The sequence below is a fragment of the Perognathus longimembris genome, chromosome 23 (genome assembly GCF_023159225.1).
Source record: "Perognathus longimembris pacificus isolate PPM17 chromosome 23, ASM2315922v1, whole genome shotgun sequence".
Taxonomy (NCBI): Eukaryota; Metazoa; Chordata; class Mammalia; order Rodentia; family Heteromyidae; genus Perognathus; species Perognathus longimembris.
The window spans coordinates 23,984,332-23,998,806 of record NC_063183.1 but is presented as its reverse complement, the minus strand read 5'-3'; the positions used below and the strand labels follow the sequence as shown (position 1 = coordinate 23,998,806).

The following is a 14,475-nucleotide window of genomic DNA, read 5'->3' as shown; positions in this document are numbered from 1 at the left end:
TTTTCTGAGAATTAATTCACTCAGAAATAATGTTGGACCTTTTCATGAGGAATCCATATGTGTAGGTTTTAGATTTGCTTTTCCAGCTGAATCATCATCTAGCTTTTTTGGGACAGTGGAATGTTGCTTGTTTTTGAAGAATGTACAATAAGATGAACTATTAACTGGCTTTATTTATTCATATATAATAATTAAGTTGGAGGTTTTTTAAATTATATAGAATTTTATGTCACTTGAAATATTCTTGCTTTAGATAGCTTCACAAACAAATGTAAATATTAGTTATCTTGATCAGAAATGAAGATGAACAAAATTAATAAAAGTACTGTATACATAAGTTCTAAGAACCTTGCCTATCTCTCCATTTCCCAATCACAGAGAAATTAAGGAAGAAGGAAAATTTTGCAGTCAAATTCTGGGATTTAAGTTGAAGTTTCAAAATATCCTTAACCTGCAGCACTTTTTGAAAACATCTTCTGTTAAATCTTTAGAAAAAAGGAGCAAATTGTACACAATTTAGCTTTTTCTTACCTAGTTTAGGTCTTGGAGTCTTTGAGGAGAAAACACATTTTGAAAATCCATGAAATTCAGTAATCCCTAAGCCAGGAATCATTCATTTGCTAGTAAAAGACGTAGGAGTCCAAGTCATATTTTTCCCAGGTTCTCTGATATTTTCATTAATCGTTTTTCCTGAGTATACAATAATGCCCATCTTGCTCTAGAACCTGGGTATTTTTAGGCTGGTGGACTAAATGTTGTGAATATGGAGTCAGATCACAAAATCTTCGAACAGCACATTAGCGATTATGTACCATTGTGGGTGGAAACAATCCAGGATAAAAAGTGCGTGACAGTTCAGAGCTCCTGTGCAGACTGCACGCCTGTCTGAAATCAGGTTTAAAAATTGGCTCTGTCTCCAGCTGACTCGTTTTGTCAGACTGAGTCACAGGATTAACCCTTGACATGTTCCTTTAAAAAAAAAAAAAAAAAGGCAAAGATTAAACAACTGCACTGACTAAAGCCAACACTCGATCCATCTCTGTGCATTTTTCCCTGTAATATGATTCTCCTTAGGAAAAAAATGTGCTGCAGCTGTTGCATAGATTAAATTAGTTTTTTCTTTTATTTTTTTTTTTTGAAGAAGAGAAAAAAAACACATTCTAGTAGAAGACAGTTTATAACTGCGATAAAGCAAATGGCTATCTGCATCTTCAGTTTTAGTTTTCCTTTGAGAGAGGCCAACTTCAGTAAGATGATATTTTGGAATGACAAGCTAAAAAGTCCTTGCTATGGCATACAAGTAGAATATGGAAACCTTTTATTTAAATTGCCTTCAGTTTTCTTGATGATGTTCTGGGTTTTTTTCTTAGGAATAAGTTGGATATATAGCCATAGATACATATACAGCTTTTTAATTTGTTTTTTAAATTTCTCCACTTAGTCTCTGTATATATACTAACTGACTGGTATTGTATTTTATACGTGTATAAATGTTGTATTTTACATGTATGGATTTTTTTTATCTATGTTTTTGAGAGGAAGATTTAAAAAGTAGAAGAGATCCTAAATAGTTCCTTCACTGTTCGTAAACCATCATTTGACATTTGGATTTAAGGTTTAACATCAAATCTTATCCAGTCACTTAGTAAACTGATTTGAGAACAGTAAGAGATTTGATTTTATTGTTTGGCTTTTCTCTGAATTTTAATTTTACTTGAATGTTTTTGTTTATTCCCTTTAGATTTATTGACTCTAAAACAACTGATAATGAAATTGTATTTTTTTTCACTTGGTTTAATAGCCACAGTTGCATAATTTAGGGTTACACATTAGCCTGTTTGTTTTACCAGACAATGCCATACTTTCTCTGTTTTCTGTCAGACACCAGAGTAATATGCTTAACTATTGCAAGTACATTTTCTGACCAATATAAAAAAGTTTCCTCAGGTTGGAGCAGTGATTGTAGAAAGAAAATGTGTTACCAGTAAAGTTTACTTCCCTCTTTATTTTTTTCAAAACTAAGGTTTTTAACCAAAAAATGTAATAACTCTAATAGAAAAATGAAATTTTAAATAATTTGTTTTTCTTTCTTTTTCCCCCTTCTTTTAAATAGTAGCTGTTCTGTCAATAAAGACTGTCCATAAAGACTAAAATTTACTTGAATGGTTTTAAGATGCGGCATTGTTAATTGTAAATCAAAGCTTTTTACACAGTTCTCTAAGGATTGAAATGGGTCTTTGTGGTCTCTCAGGAGGGAGGAAGTTGCACAGCACTCTGCAGACTGGCATTTTAATAGTCTGCTGTACAGGGATGTTCTTTTGCAGCTGCTGCTTAGCCTTTTCTATATCTGGAGAGTGTGGGGAGGTTTTATTGTTGTTCCGATACCATCAGCTTTTAAAACACTGTGAAGTTAGCTGGCTTTATTGTCTGATTTAGTTTTACTACTATAATTTGATCATCATATTTCATAAGAGTGCAGGGTTGGGGTTTTTTTTTTTGGGGGGGGGGTCTCTTACAGACTATTCCTAACATATTTCATAGAGGATTTCTGCTTTGTGAAAGATGTGAAAAATAAAGTGATGTGCCCCCTTTCTGCAGCTTGTGAGTTCTCTGATTAATACAGCCTGCTGTAGCCACAAAGCACAGAGAAAAAGATAACACAAATATTTTAGTGGGGGAAATGAGAGAGGGGGAAAAAGAGAAGTTAGTACTCTGTTTTACTGGATTAAAGTCACAACCAAAGATAAATAGGAATTTTTTTTTGAGTAGCAAAATGTATTCATGTGAGAGAAATGTATTTAGAAACAATGTTTAAAAACCTCTTTGAAGTATTTTGGTGAGTTAGAAAAAACTTTGGTATATTTATTCTCATTTTTCCTTTCTGAGAAATTTGAGCATTGACAAAACATAAATACATAAAAGAGTCCTTAAGAACAATAGTGAACTTGGGAGAAAAGGCTTCCAGGAAACCTTCAATAAGGTTGCTAGCTACAGTGCACGTTTTGTCTGCACACACACACCAGTCTTTCATACTTAATATAAAGGGAAACAAACCCTTATTTTCTTTCTATTTAATTGCTGATTAGGTGTTCTGGAAAACTGTACTTAATATAAACTTTTTGTTGGTGTTATGAATGAGAAGAAATTCAAGGTTACTCTATAACTGAAAATCTATATTGATAAATAATTTCATTTTTTAAAAAAACAAGTGATTTATTTTTAAGGTATGTTTCCAATTTTTGGAATAAAATTTTTAACTAAACTGTGTTTTCTTGTTCAACTTGATTTTTTTTTTTTTGAAGTCATGGTCTGTTCTAGTTAGTCCAGAGGCACTTACATGATGGCCTGCCATCTCTAGGAAGTAACTTTGTCCAAGGCTTAACATCTGAATCCTTCTTACATGTGATTTGGTGTTTCCAGTTCCTGATTGCTTGATCATGTGTTTATCAGAGTTGGAAGCAACTTTAGACCATGCCAGATGGTAATGTTGCTAGAGGTGTAGTAAGCAAGGTTTCCTTGCCACAAGTGCTATAATTCAATTAAAACTAAAAACAGATTAGCAGATCTGTCAGTTCACCATCCTTTGTGTTTGTCTGTGTATGCACATACATATATATGCATATATATGCACAGAACAAAGTTAATAATTCTCTGGATACTTACCTTTAGGGCTCTCTCTTTTCTTTAGTTAGAATATAAGACTTTGGAGTATTTCTTTAAATACCCTGAAGTTAGTCTTACTGGTATCCTCCACAAATGCAAGGGCTTGGTAGAAACTGAAAGAGGTTACTTACAGCATAAACCCTCCCTCCCTGCTCTGTGAGTTGGTTCAGTCCTGTTTTGCATAAGTTCCTTTTGAGTAGATCCATGTGTGGATGCGCAGTACTGAGACTTACACTGTTTGCCTGGGTGGATGTATGTCTTGGAGAGAAGCTGTGTGCATTAGCTGCAAAGAGTAACGTTTTCAAAATCAACATGTATTGTGCTTATCCTGTCCCTGGAATGGGCAGCAGTTCTTTGATGTATTACTACAATGGGAAAACGGTAAGCCTTTTCTTTGTTCACATAGCTTCTTACTGGCTTGTTTAATGGGAAAACTGGCTAGTTTAAGTGCTTTTTAAGTAAATCTGTGGTTTTGTTTTATTCTTTTAAAAATAGCTTAGACTATCTTTATAACTCGTGTGAGTAAAGTATCTTCAACAGTTAATTGTTAGTGGCTTTTACTTTCTTTTAAAGATGGTATAGAAAATAAATTTGCATTTGTGAGTTATTTTTAACCACATATCTTTATTAGCAATGAGCTTGAATTAGTATGTTTACTTTTATATTTTCATATATTGTAATTGTGTAATTTATGTATAAGTACACACACATAGTGAATACTATTTGTTGCTTTGTAGATGCAATGGGAAGATGAAAGTCATCTTGGATATTCATAAAAACAACAAGTATGAAGCTCTGGGAATGATTAGGGAACCAGTCAGCTAGTGAGGGCCGTGTTTCCTGTTTGGAGTTTCAGGTCCAGAGCCTGGCTTTTCTCGGATACCATCTGTTTCTAATCACACTAGAATTTTGACCCTGTACAGATTCATAAAATAAATCATTGTTTTTTTAAAAGAATGCATTTATATATTTTCCAAGGACTATGTTCCTGGCCAATTTATAACACATGTTTAGGTGTTTTAAAATAATATTGCTAAGCAAGACTTTTTCTATTCTTTAAATTAATAACAGTGTAACTAATTCCCAAAAGTCAGAGGATTGTGTGTTCTAAAAAGAAAGTAAACTTGTCTGAGAGATTCAATAGGTGCTATTTTTATAAAGTACTTGATAAACATTATAAAATGCTATACTACTGAATACAACTTTGTTTTGTGTAAGAAATTCAGTAATCTCATCCTCCATCTTTCAAAAACAAAAAATTGCCCCTCCAGATATCTTAAGAAGAACTATATAGGTGGTTTAAGTGAAGGGGGTACATTTTTTATGTTTGAAGTATAAGAAATTATAGTTACATTTTCCTAAAGTAGATATAAAATCAGATAGGTTTGTCCTTCCTCTTTACCACTTGAAAATGTTTTAAAGTAGCATGTGGCTATGACTAGGATACTGAGAACTAATAACGGTGCTTTCTTGTTTGTTGACTGCTTTGGCTGGTTGTGGCCTCTTCATATTAGACTAGTGGTTTAGTTATGTGTGAACTTTTGGGCCACCTTTTCTAATCAATGAAGATTTTTCAAGCCAAAATATCTTGAAACTCATTGACGTGTGCTCAGGCTGCCCATAGTAAACAGAGCTTTAGAGAATGTGAGAAGTAGATTTACACAGATAGGTAAAAATACTTTCTTTCAAATAGTTTCCTTGCCAGCAGCCTTTCAAAAGGTATTTTTCTTTTGTGTCTGATTTTAAGTGAAACAGTCTGCTCTTTTAAGATGGTATGTAGATATGTATGTGCACACATGCACGTAAGTTCAGTAAAATTAATTATACAAAGCCCCCGAAGCAGTGAGACTATAACTCAAATTGAGTTTAGGGTTTTTTTTTTCCTTTCAAGAGCACAGATCTCTCTATTACAACATTTCTCTTTGTTCTACACTGAGGGGGTGGGGGCAGCTTTGATACTATTAAGTATTTCCAGGCTTATGGTAGATGGCATAGCTGCTGTAGTAGAGAAGTAGCCTGAAAATTGATAGCCTGTGCCTGATATAGGTCAAAGGTGACTTATATTCTTGAAAAATGCGTAAAGAAATGAGATATGGTCTTAGTCTTCTGAAGCTTAAGACCCAGTAATTAACATGAATTTTATTTCTATCCACCTCTGCCTTTAAACATTATTTTGTAATAATTACTAGAAAATGTACTAAAATGCTATACTTGACTTTAGTTTTCTTTAATAAGAAAATTATGTGGTGTATCTAAATTGTGTAGCATTCTCTTAGTACTATGTAAATGTAGTATTTGTTGGGAAATGTCTACTCTATCAATGCTTTGTGACAGTGTTTCTAGACTTTTATTAATATTAATAAGCCTTTATTAATATTAATAGACCCAACTGAAATACACTTGCTCACTTGGATTATGGACTATTTGTTCATTCTCATGGTGAACAGGTTAAATTTAAGCTCTTTAGTCCCACTTTATTGATTTAAGATGATAAAACAGTAACATTTTTGAATGCTTAGAAGTTCATATCTATTTCATTTTAGCATCCAGTTTCGGGCGCTGTGAGACAGTGAGAAATCCTAAGCAGTTCTAGTCTTGAACGAAATGTCTCTTATAAAATCTGGTGTTTAAGTTTACAAGTTAGTTTCATACATTTAAGGGTTTTGTAATCTTTTTCAAAAACTGAACAGACTCTAGAAAAAGTTAGATTAAGCAGTCTAGAACAGCCTTTCATACTGTCACCTCAGATTGTGTGGTCAGTATTGTTTTGCTAGAAATATAACAGATTCCCGTGTATTCGTGAAAAAGAGAATAGCCAGAACTGTTCATTCTGTTTTTTCTATTTGAAAGCAGGAAGGATTCATGTTCTGTGTTATATGTGACTTTTATGTGGTTGCATTGTGCATCATATGGTAAAATATTAGTGTGTTTGTGACAAATAGGGAAATTAGCACTAGAACCACTTTGAACTTTATATACCATTTAAAATTTTTTTAATTAGCAAAGAATAGTGAGTTTCTAGGATTCCTTTTTAAGAACTTGATCTGCATGTAGTTTCCTCATTGATATAAGTAAATTATGCCCTTAGTGCAAAACCATAGGGGTCAAGAATGGAAAGTTGTGGGAAGGAAAGGACTTCCATCATTTCTTTATCTTGAAACCTGTAATTTTGTCCAACCTCTGAGCTAAGCAGCCCCCATTTTTCTATGCTTTGAACTCAAGTTGTTGCAGATTTTCCCAGGTATAAGAATTATAGCAAGTCCAGACATGATGGTCTTTTTTTCTCATTGTATCAGAGGTGTATTTTAATTTTATGAGACAGGAAACAGAACTCCCAAGCTAAAATAAAAAAATATATATATATATGCTATATGCATTTTAAATGTAGATCTTCTTGAATGGTATGTTGGAGGAAAAAAAGCTACAAAAGCTAACCTGACTGTGAGAGCTTCTCCGGGCCAGCAAATGCGAGAACTTCATGTTCATCTGAGTCAAAGTTAGACAACCACCGCCACTTAGATGGCAGTAGCCTGGGTTTATAAGTAAGGAAAATAACATTGGGGAAGTTAAGTAATTTGTTCAAACTCTATCCAGTCAGTAAGATCGGAATTTTAATCCATGTTCATCACCCAAGATCAAGTTTTCGTCTTCATGTCGTCTTCAAGTATGAGTAAAATTAGTTTTCATAAAACTAACTTTATCCGTGCTACCATTTATATGAACATTATGCACTGGAAAGAAAATGTCACTGAGCAAAACACTATATACCATTTTTACAGATATAGCTTGTCTATGTGATCATAATAACAATTTTATGAATGCTAATTGGCGTGGCCAGTCAAGTAAAATTTTTGTAGTTCTTTTTTGCGGGGAAAGGATTGCTGGGGATCCAATTCAGGGCTTCACAAATATTACCACTGAACTTAATCCCCAGCCAGTCAATTTTTTTTTTTTTTTACTCTTCTTTATCTTAGATGACGAACTTTAAACTATCATTGGCATGTTTTAAAAATTTAGAAAATTGGACTTGCAAGTCTCAGGTCTCCTTCTCTAATAGGAATCCACTGTACTGAAAATTGGTTTAGCCAGAGTTTTGGCATCTGCTCGCCCACGTAATTTGTTTTTGCTCAAGAATCAGAGTAGCAAGTAACTCAAATTACATTGTAAATTGTCGTAAGACTTACTTTTTCAAATAGACATTTTTAGTTATTAAAAGCATAAAAACCATTTCAAGAATTATATAGAACTGCAATTTTGTTTTATTGGAGGATTTAATACTAATTAACATGAGAAAAATATGATTAAATTAATTCAAATCTCCAGTCTGTCTGTGGGCCCAGGATAGATAAATGTAACAATTTTATGGGAAAACATGGTCATGAAAACTTTTCTGAACATAGAATGCTAAAGCCATTGAATGACAAGGACTTCTGCACAAATCTGCCTTGGGACCATCCCTGCCCCCCAAACTTAGTGCAAGTATCTTAAAGTTATAGCAATGAGCCCAAGAAAGTGTGTTGTTGTTGTTGTTATTGTTTTTTATTCAAGTGGATACAAATGCTAGTGAGTTGAAACTATAGGTCTTACCAGGAAAGCATGTTGCCCTGGGTCACTTTGTGCCCTGGGTCAACTTTGTATTTTGGGTAAGAGAAATCAGTGTTCCTTTCTACTCAATCGTGACCTTACTGAAGAAAGGAAATCAGATTCTGGGATTGAATGGTGGATTTATTAACTGTTATCCTAGAAAACAAGTATTAACCCTGTCCTTTAGAAATTCCAGTTTCTCCAGAGAAAGTGTGATTACCAAGGAAATTATAACATTTACAGCATAAAAACATAAATATGCTTGAAAACAAGCTGAAAAAATGTACCTGATTTAACTTAAAACAGGTAATCATCACTGGTATTGTTAACAAGCAAAAGCAGTCACTGATCTTAAGATACTTTATACAGAAACTGGAATTCTTTTTTAATTATTATTTTCTCTTCATTTTTTATTGTTTCTTTGTGTTTGCCAGTCCTGGTGCTTGAACTATGGGCCTCCCCTCTATCCCTGAGCTTTTTCCCTGAAAGCTAGCGCACTCTACCACTTGAGCCACAGCTCCCCTTCTAGCCTTTTGTGGTTAATTGGAGATGAGAGTCTCTGGAACTTTCCTGCCCCAGCTGGCTTCAAAGATCTCATCCTCCTGAGTAGCTAGGATCACAGGCATGAGCCATCAGCGCCCACCTGGCATTCTTGCTAGGGAGAAAAGTTTATTTTGTCCCTGGAGAAAAGATCTTTTTATTTTAAGGTTATTGAAAATATTAACATTTTCTCTGGGGTCCTGTTTTAACTTTGATTATAGGAGAAACAAGAAAGGAGGAAGACAAAAATAACTTTAAAAAAAATCATAGGATATACATATGACCAATATACATGCCCAAAATAGATCCAAGTTGGTCAGGAAAGTATATATGAAATTGTTTTTAGGAAATATCTTTAATTTTCTCCAGTATCTCAGTAAAAAAAAAAATTCTCTTTGCTGGTCCTGGGCCTTGAACTCAGGACCTGGCCGCTGTCCCTAAGCTCCTTTTGCTCAAGGCTAGCACTCTTACCACTTGAACTAAACACCACTTTCAGCTTTTTCTGTGAATAATTGGAGAAAAGAGTCTCACAGACTTTCCTCCCCCAGCCGGCTTCAAATCCTGACCCTCAGATCTCAGCCTCCTGAGTAGCTAGGATGGTAGGTGTGAGCCATCGGTACCCAGCTTTATTTATTTTTTCTTTTTAATTAGCCTCCTTTTACTAAATTCAGTTCTTAGAAAATTCAGAAACATAACATTGCTGTGCGCAAAACTTGCATAGATTCCTAATTTAAACACTCAAAAATAAGTTTATATAACTTTCACTAGTTTTTCTTCCTTAGTTTCTGTTTTCTTCCTTAGTTCCTGAAAGGTGACTCCTAGATTTTTTTTTTTTTTCATTATATGCTCGGCCCTATTTGTAATGTTTTGTTTTTGAATACAGAGGTTTACTTGGGTTGGGATCTGCATTAATCTACACTTCTTTTTTCCAATCAGGCATTCAATACTCAGCTAAATCTCATAAAATTTTTATTCAATACAAAATATTATATAAGATATCAGATAAGTGAATGTTCTGAATATAAAACCATATTTTCATGCTAAAATTATGACGTAAGTTAAATTAGTCAAGTGATTTTGTTTTGTTTATTTTGGTAAGTAGAAGTAAATTGTACTGAACATAATTTCTGTTATGAGCATAGATCTCATATATTGGAGGTCTATATTAGTTTGTATTAAAGTGTTGAATGATACTGAGCATATCAAAACTTAAAGGTAACTGTCTTTACAAAGGGAGCATAATGAAATCTTGGTAATTCTATTTTGGTGAATGTTCAGTAAAATGTATACACTCTCCTCTCCTCTTCCCTTCCCTCCTCCCTTCCTTTTTAAAACTTCAAACTCAGGGCTTCAAGCCTGCCAGGCAAGTGCTTTAACATTGAGTTTCTTCCCCTATTCCTGAATATTCTTTATTCCAACTTAGGTAACAGAGTTCACAAAGTGCTTAGGAATTTATTCTGGTTTGACTTGAAAGCTTAGAAGAATTCAGGATATTTGTTTGAAAAGAATTTATGTCCTCTTGGGCTGGGGATATGGCCTAGTGGCAAGAGTGCTTGCCTCGTATACATGAAGCCCTGGGTTCAATTCCCCAGCACCACATATGCAGAAAATGGCCAGAAGTGGTGCTGTGGCTCAAGTGGTAGAGTGCTAGCCTTGAGCAAAAAGAAGCCAGGGACAGTGCTCAGGCCCTGAGTCCAAGCCCCAGGACTGGCCAAAAAAAAAAAAGAATTTATGTACTCTTAAACTTCTGGGATGTGAGAGAGTGATATAAAAATCTGCCTTATTCAGTAAAATTACTACTAGCCATACATGGTTATGTAAATCAGTAAAATTGAAATTTTAGTTCCTCAGTTGTACTATCCACATTTCAGGTATTCACTGGTCCTATGTACCAGCATTTCCATCACCATAGAAACCATTCTTGGAGGTTCTATTGGAGCATTCCTCATGTTCTGTGGTAGGGTCCAATATGGTTATTCACACATACTAAAAAAAATTCCCACTCTCTCATAATCTAGGTTATTTAAAAACAACCATCACACAAGCTATGGATTTTATTCTTCAGTTTTAGCTAAAGCTTCTACTTCTCAGTGATTAGCAGGAAGTTATTAGGCTTTCTTGCCTCACAGGGGTGTTTCCAGTATTAATTTCAGAATGGATGCATTACCACCAGGAGCGTGGTGCCTCATTCCAGCTTGTGGAGCTCTAAGATCATTCACTGGCTGGCCTCAATTTGTGGCCATCCATTATCTATAAACAAGTCATCCAGGCAGGAAAAAGAATCTGTCTTTGTCCATTTGACTCCAATTGGTTGTATGAACTAAAGCATACTGAGTATAATTGTGTGATCACTAGAGTAATTGTAAATATTTCTGAAGTATTCTGTCTCTTTAAAAAAAATTACTTTGGGGTATGTGGGATGAAAAATATTCATGGTATTGGAATGGGTGTATTCTTTTCAAGCAGACCTAATAGTAATGAAAATGAGATATGTGTTTGTTTTTCAATCATGTTCTTTTTAGGAGTGTATCCTCTCCAGCACTCAGATTTCTCTAAATACCATTTTTTTTAAGGGGAAAACACTTCTGTGAAAATGGACAGTCCCATTATAGCCGCTGTTGCCTGAAACGGAAGCTAGGATTCTAAAACAAATTTCTGTCTACCAAACTTCAATACAATATCTTAAAGTACTTAATTGTACTTTTTTCTGTTTATAAAATAGTTTGATTCCTGGTAGAGTTCAGTCATCTTAAATAAAGCATACATATTTCTTTCTCTTAATTTTAAGATCGTTAGTTGTGATACAAAAATCATCCTAGAGATTCAAACATGTGATTAGGTCATTAACTAGAAAAAAACTTGGCATCTATGTGCAGGTGATCAGATGACATAAGCAGTCTGGTTTTAATTTGTGGCCAGTACTGATTGTAAGTAGGAGAGACTTGTTCTTTTTGTGGAATTGGCTGGCTAGTTCCCTACATCTGGAGTTAATAAACTCTTCAAGACCACATCAGTTGCTCTTTGCCGCAAGAACTCTTTGATCTGAAAAATCGAGACTGGCACAACTGCTGCTTCGTAACATTGCATCTGTGTTTTTGCAAGCTACGGTTAAGATATCAACAATAAAGTTAGATGGGCCTGTTTGAGAAGCATGTATTTCAGACATTTTATTATGATAAAAATTTGAACTTGTGTTAGTAGATAAATGAATACAGTATTTTAGGGATTTTGTTTATGATTTTTGTTTGTACGATCGGTCCTTTAAGTGTCCATTGTTTGCAAAGTCTAGTTGCAAAGACTATTATAAAAAACAAACTTGATGCTTGGGTGCCTGTGGCTCATGCCTGTCATCCTAGCTACTCAGGAGGCTGAGATCTGAGGATCCCAGTTTGAAACCAGCTCCAGCAGGAAGGTCCATGAGACTCATATCTCCAGTTAACTACTCAGAAAAAAAACGGAAGTGGTGCTGTGGCTCAAATGATGGAGTGCTAGCTTTGAGCAAAGGAAGCTCAGGGATAGCACCTAGTTCAGCACCCAAAGTTGAAGCCTTAGCAAAAAATATATATAAATTTCATCTCTAATAATGAGGCCTGTTTTTGCATACAACTTCATAGTTTTTAAGTAAGAGTAGGCAAGTGTCTTCTTCTGATTTGTTTGGTTTTCTTGGTTTCCTGGCTTTCTATGACAGCCATCAATTAATAATTGTCCAGTCAACATACACTCTATTTAGTAACAGCTTGTACAAGTGCAAATTTGCCGTGTATATGTGACATGGTACATATGAATTGAATGGGATTAAGGATAAAAAATATAAATTAGCAAATCACGCAGAAATTTAAAGTGACAAATTATATATGTCATCTTTGCATGAGATGACACATCAAATTTGAATCTTTCTGTATTTGTCAAGTTCACATCTGTAACCTAAGTGGAGTTATTGACTTTCATCTTTCACACTTTGAGAGGAAGGCTGATATGGTAATTGTAAAGATGCATTTGTGATGAAAAGCACATGTTCTGATGTGCTCTTCTAGATTGGATTCTCACTTGTGTTTTGTAGCCAAGTCTGTGGATTTCTTCTACTTTTTGTGTGTGGCTTCACATTGGCTTGAGGAAATCCATATATACAAAGGGGGAGGGGGAAGAATATCTAGTTATGACTGAGATCAGGAACTAAAACTTAATTAAAAGAAAATAATCCAGACTTCCTTTCCTGGTAGCTTTACCTCCCTGCCTGTATAATACATCCTAAATAAATTTGTGTGTACCCAATTACTTAATATTATTTTACAAACTAGCTTTAAGTGTGTTTAATGTCGTATAATGTCGTACAAACTATCTGCAGTATTCCCTTACCTAAAGTCCTTCTGGATGATTCTTAGGAATATATCTGTGCCAAACTTTCAGGTACTACACATGCATGTTTTTACCTCTAAGATGTGAAAAGATAGTAAACAAACCTAAAAATCAATTCATTAAATTGCCATACCTGTGCTTGTATTATCAGGACTAGCCACAGAGTGAAGCAGGACATTTGAGCTTATTTAGATTCAGAGGGGTGTGTGTGTGTGTGTAGAAGGACATGTCAAACAAAAATTATGATAAATTGTGTTTGAGGGCTGGTCAGGTATATTTAGTAACAGAACTGCTCCTAATGAGAATGGTAGAAAGATAGTATTATCTTTCTCTGACTCCTTACTTTGTAAAAGGCACTGTGCTAAGCATTTTATTATATGCATTGTGTGATCTTTCCATCAGCCTCTAGGTGCAGTTAAACTTAGCACTAGCTTGCAGATGAGGAAATTGAGTTTCGAGAAAGGAAATTTTCAGAGATCTTGATAATTCAGTGCCTCAAGGAAACATTAAGTGCTTGACAATTGATAGTTTCTGTACATTTTAATCTTAGTATTCTGTCAAAACTTCTTTTTTCATCTTTTTTTTTTTTCCCCTGAGGATGGTGCTAAAGACCCAACTGAGGGTCTCATGAATGTTAGACAAGTGCTTTACCACAGAATTACGTCCCCGGTCCCTAGACTTTTTTCTCTACTAATGTTTACAAATCTATACTTCAGTTAAAGACATCCAATTATGTATTAAAAGTCCTTCTCCCCGATACTAAGTCTAGAGATTTAACCATGACTGATACTTGCATATGTTTCCAGAAAAGTTCTAATGATTTTTACACATGCTCCCATGATGTTATTGTTACTTGTTTCTGGCTCAGTGAAAACTTCTTAGAATTTTTACTTTTGTGGTGAAATTTAACGGTTAGCCTGTTAACGACCTTAAGCAAAATAATTTCATATACTGTTCTCAGTAGCATCTCTTCACTTTCTCTCTTACAACTCCTGCTTACTTTTGCAGGCCATACAAGACTTTAGCTGCTATTTTATTTACTTGCCTTCTTGTGTTTAGTAGTTACAAGAATGATATGATCACATTTTGGTCATTAAGGTCACTGGCTGCCCATTTAATTTTCCAGAGGAATGCTGATGCTGGCCATTTACTAATTCAAAGTGTTTATAGTTTGCTTTATCTGAAGTTTACTGAAAGAAATTAAAATACTGCTCTAACAAATTAAATGCGATTTTTCTTAAAGCAATGCCAGATTTGAAACTGTACTTGAAATTAAAAAATTAAAAGCCCTCAGCAGGATTTGATTTTATTTGCTAACCCTCATAAGTTAAA

The 14,475-nt window shown here is 34.5% G+C and overlaps 1 protein-coding gene across 7 annotated transcripts in view; it reads left to right on the top strand.

Annotated features, from left to right (window-relative positions):
* Nucleotides 1-14,475, top strand: part of Tcf12 (transcription factor 12) — a 252,997-nt gene that overhangs the window by 193,818 nt on the left and 44,704 nt on the right. The window contains exon 1 of one of the 7 annotated variants that reach the window (XM_048332201.1): nucleotides 3,261-4,044. The exons of 5 other annotated variants lie outside the window; for them this stretch is intronic. In XM_048332201.1, coding sequence (XP_048188158.1) covers nucleotides 3,868-4,044 — 177 coding nt within the window. In that variant the 5' untranslated portion in view covers nucleotides 3,261-3,867. Of the gene's footprint in view, nucleotides 1-3,260; nucleotides 4,045-14,475 lie in introns of those variants that run through there. One more of the 7 variants, XM_048332202.1, reaches the window with a different exon arrangement.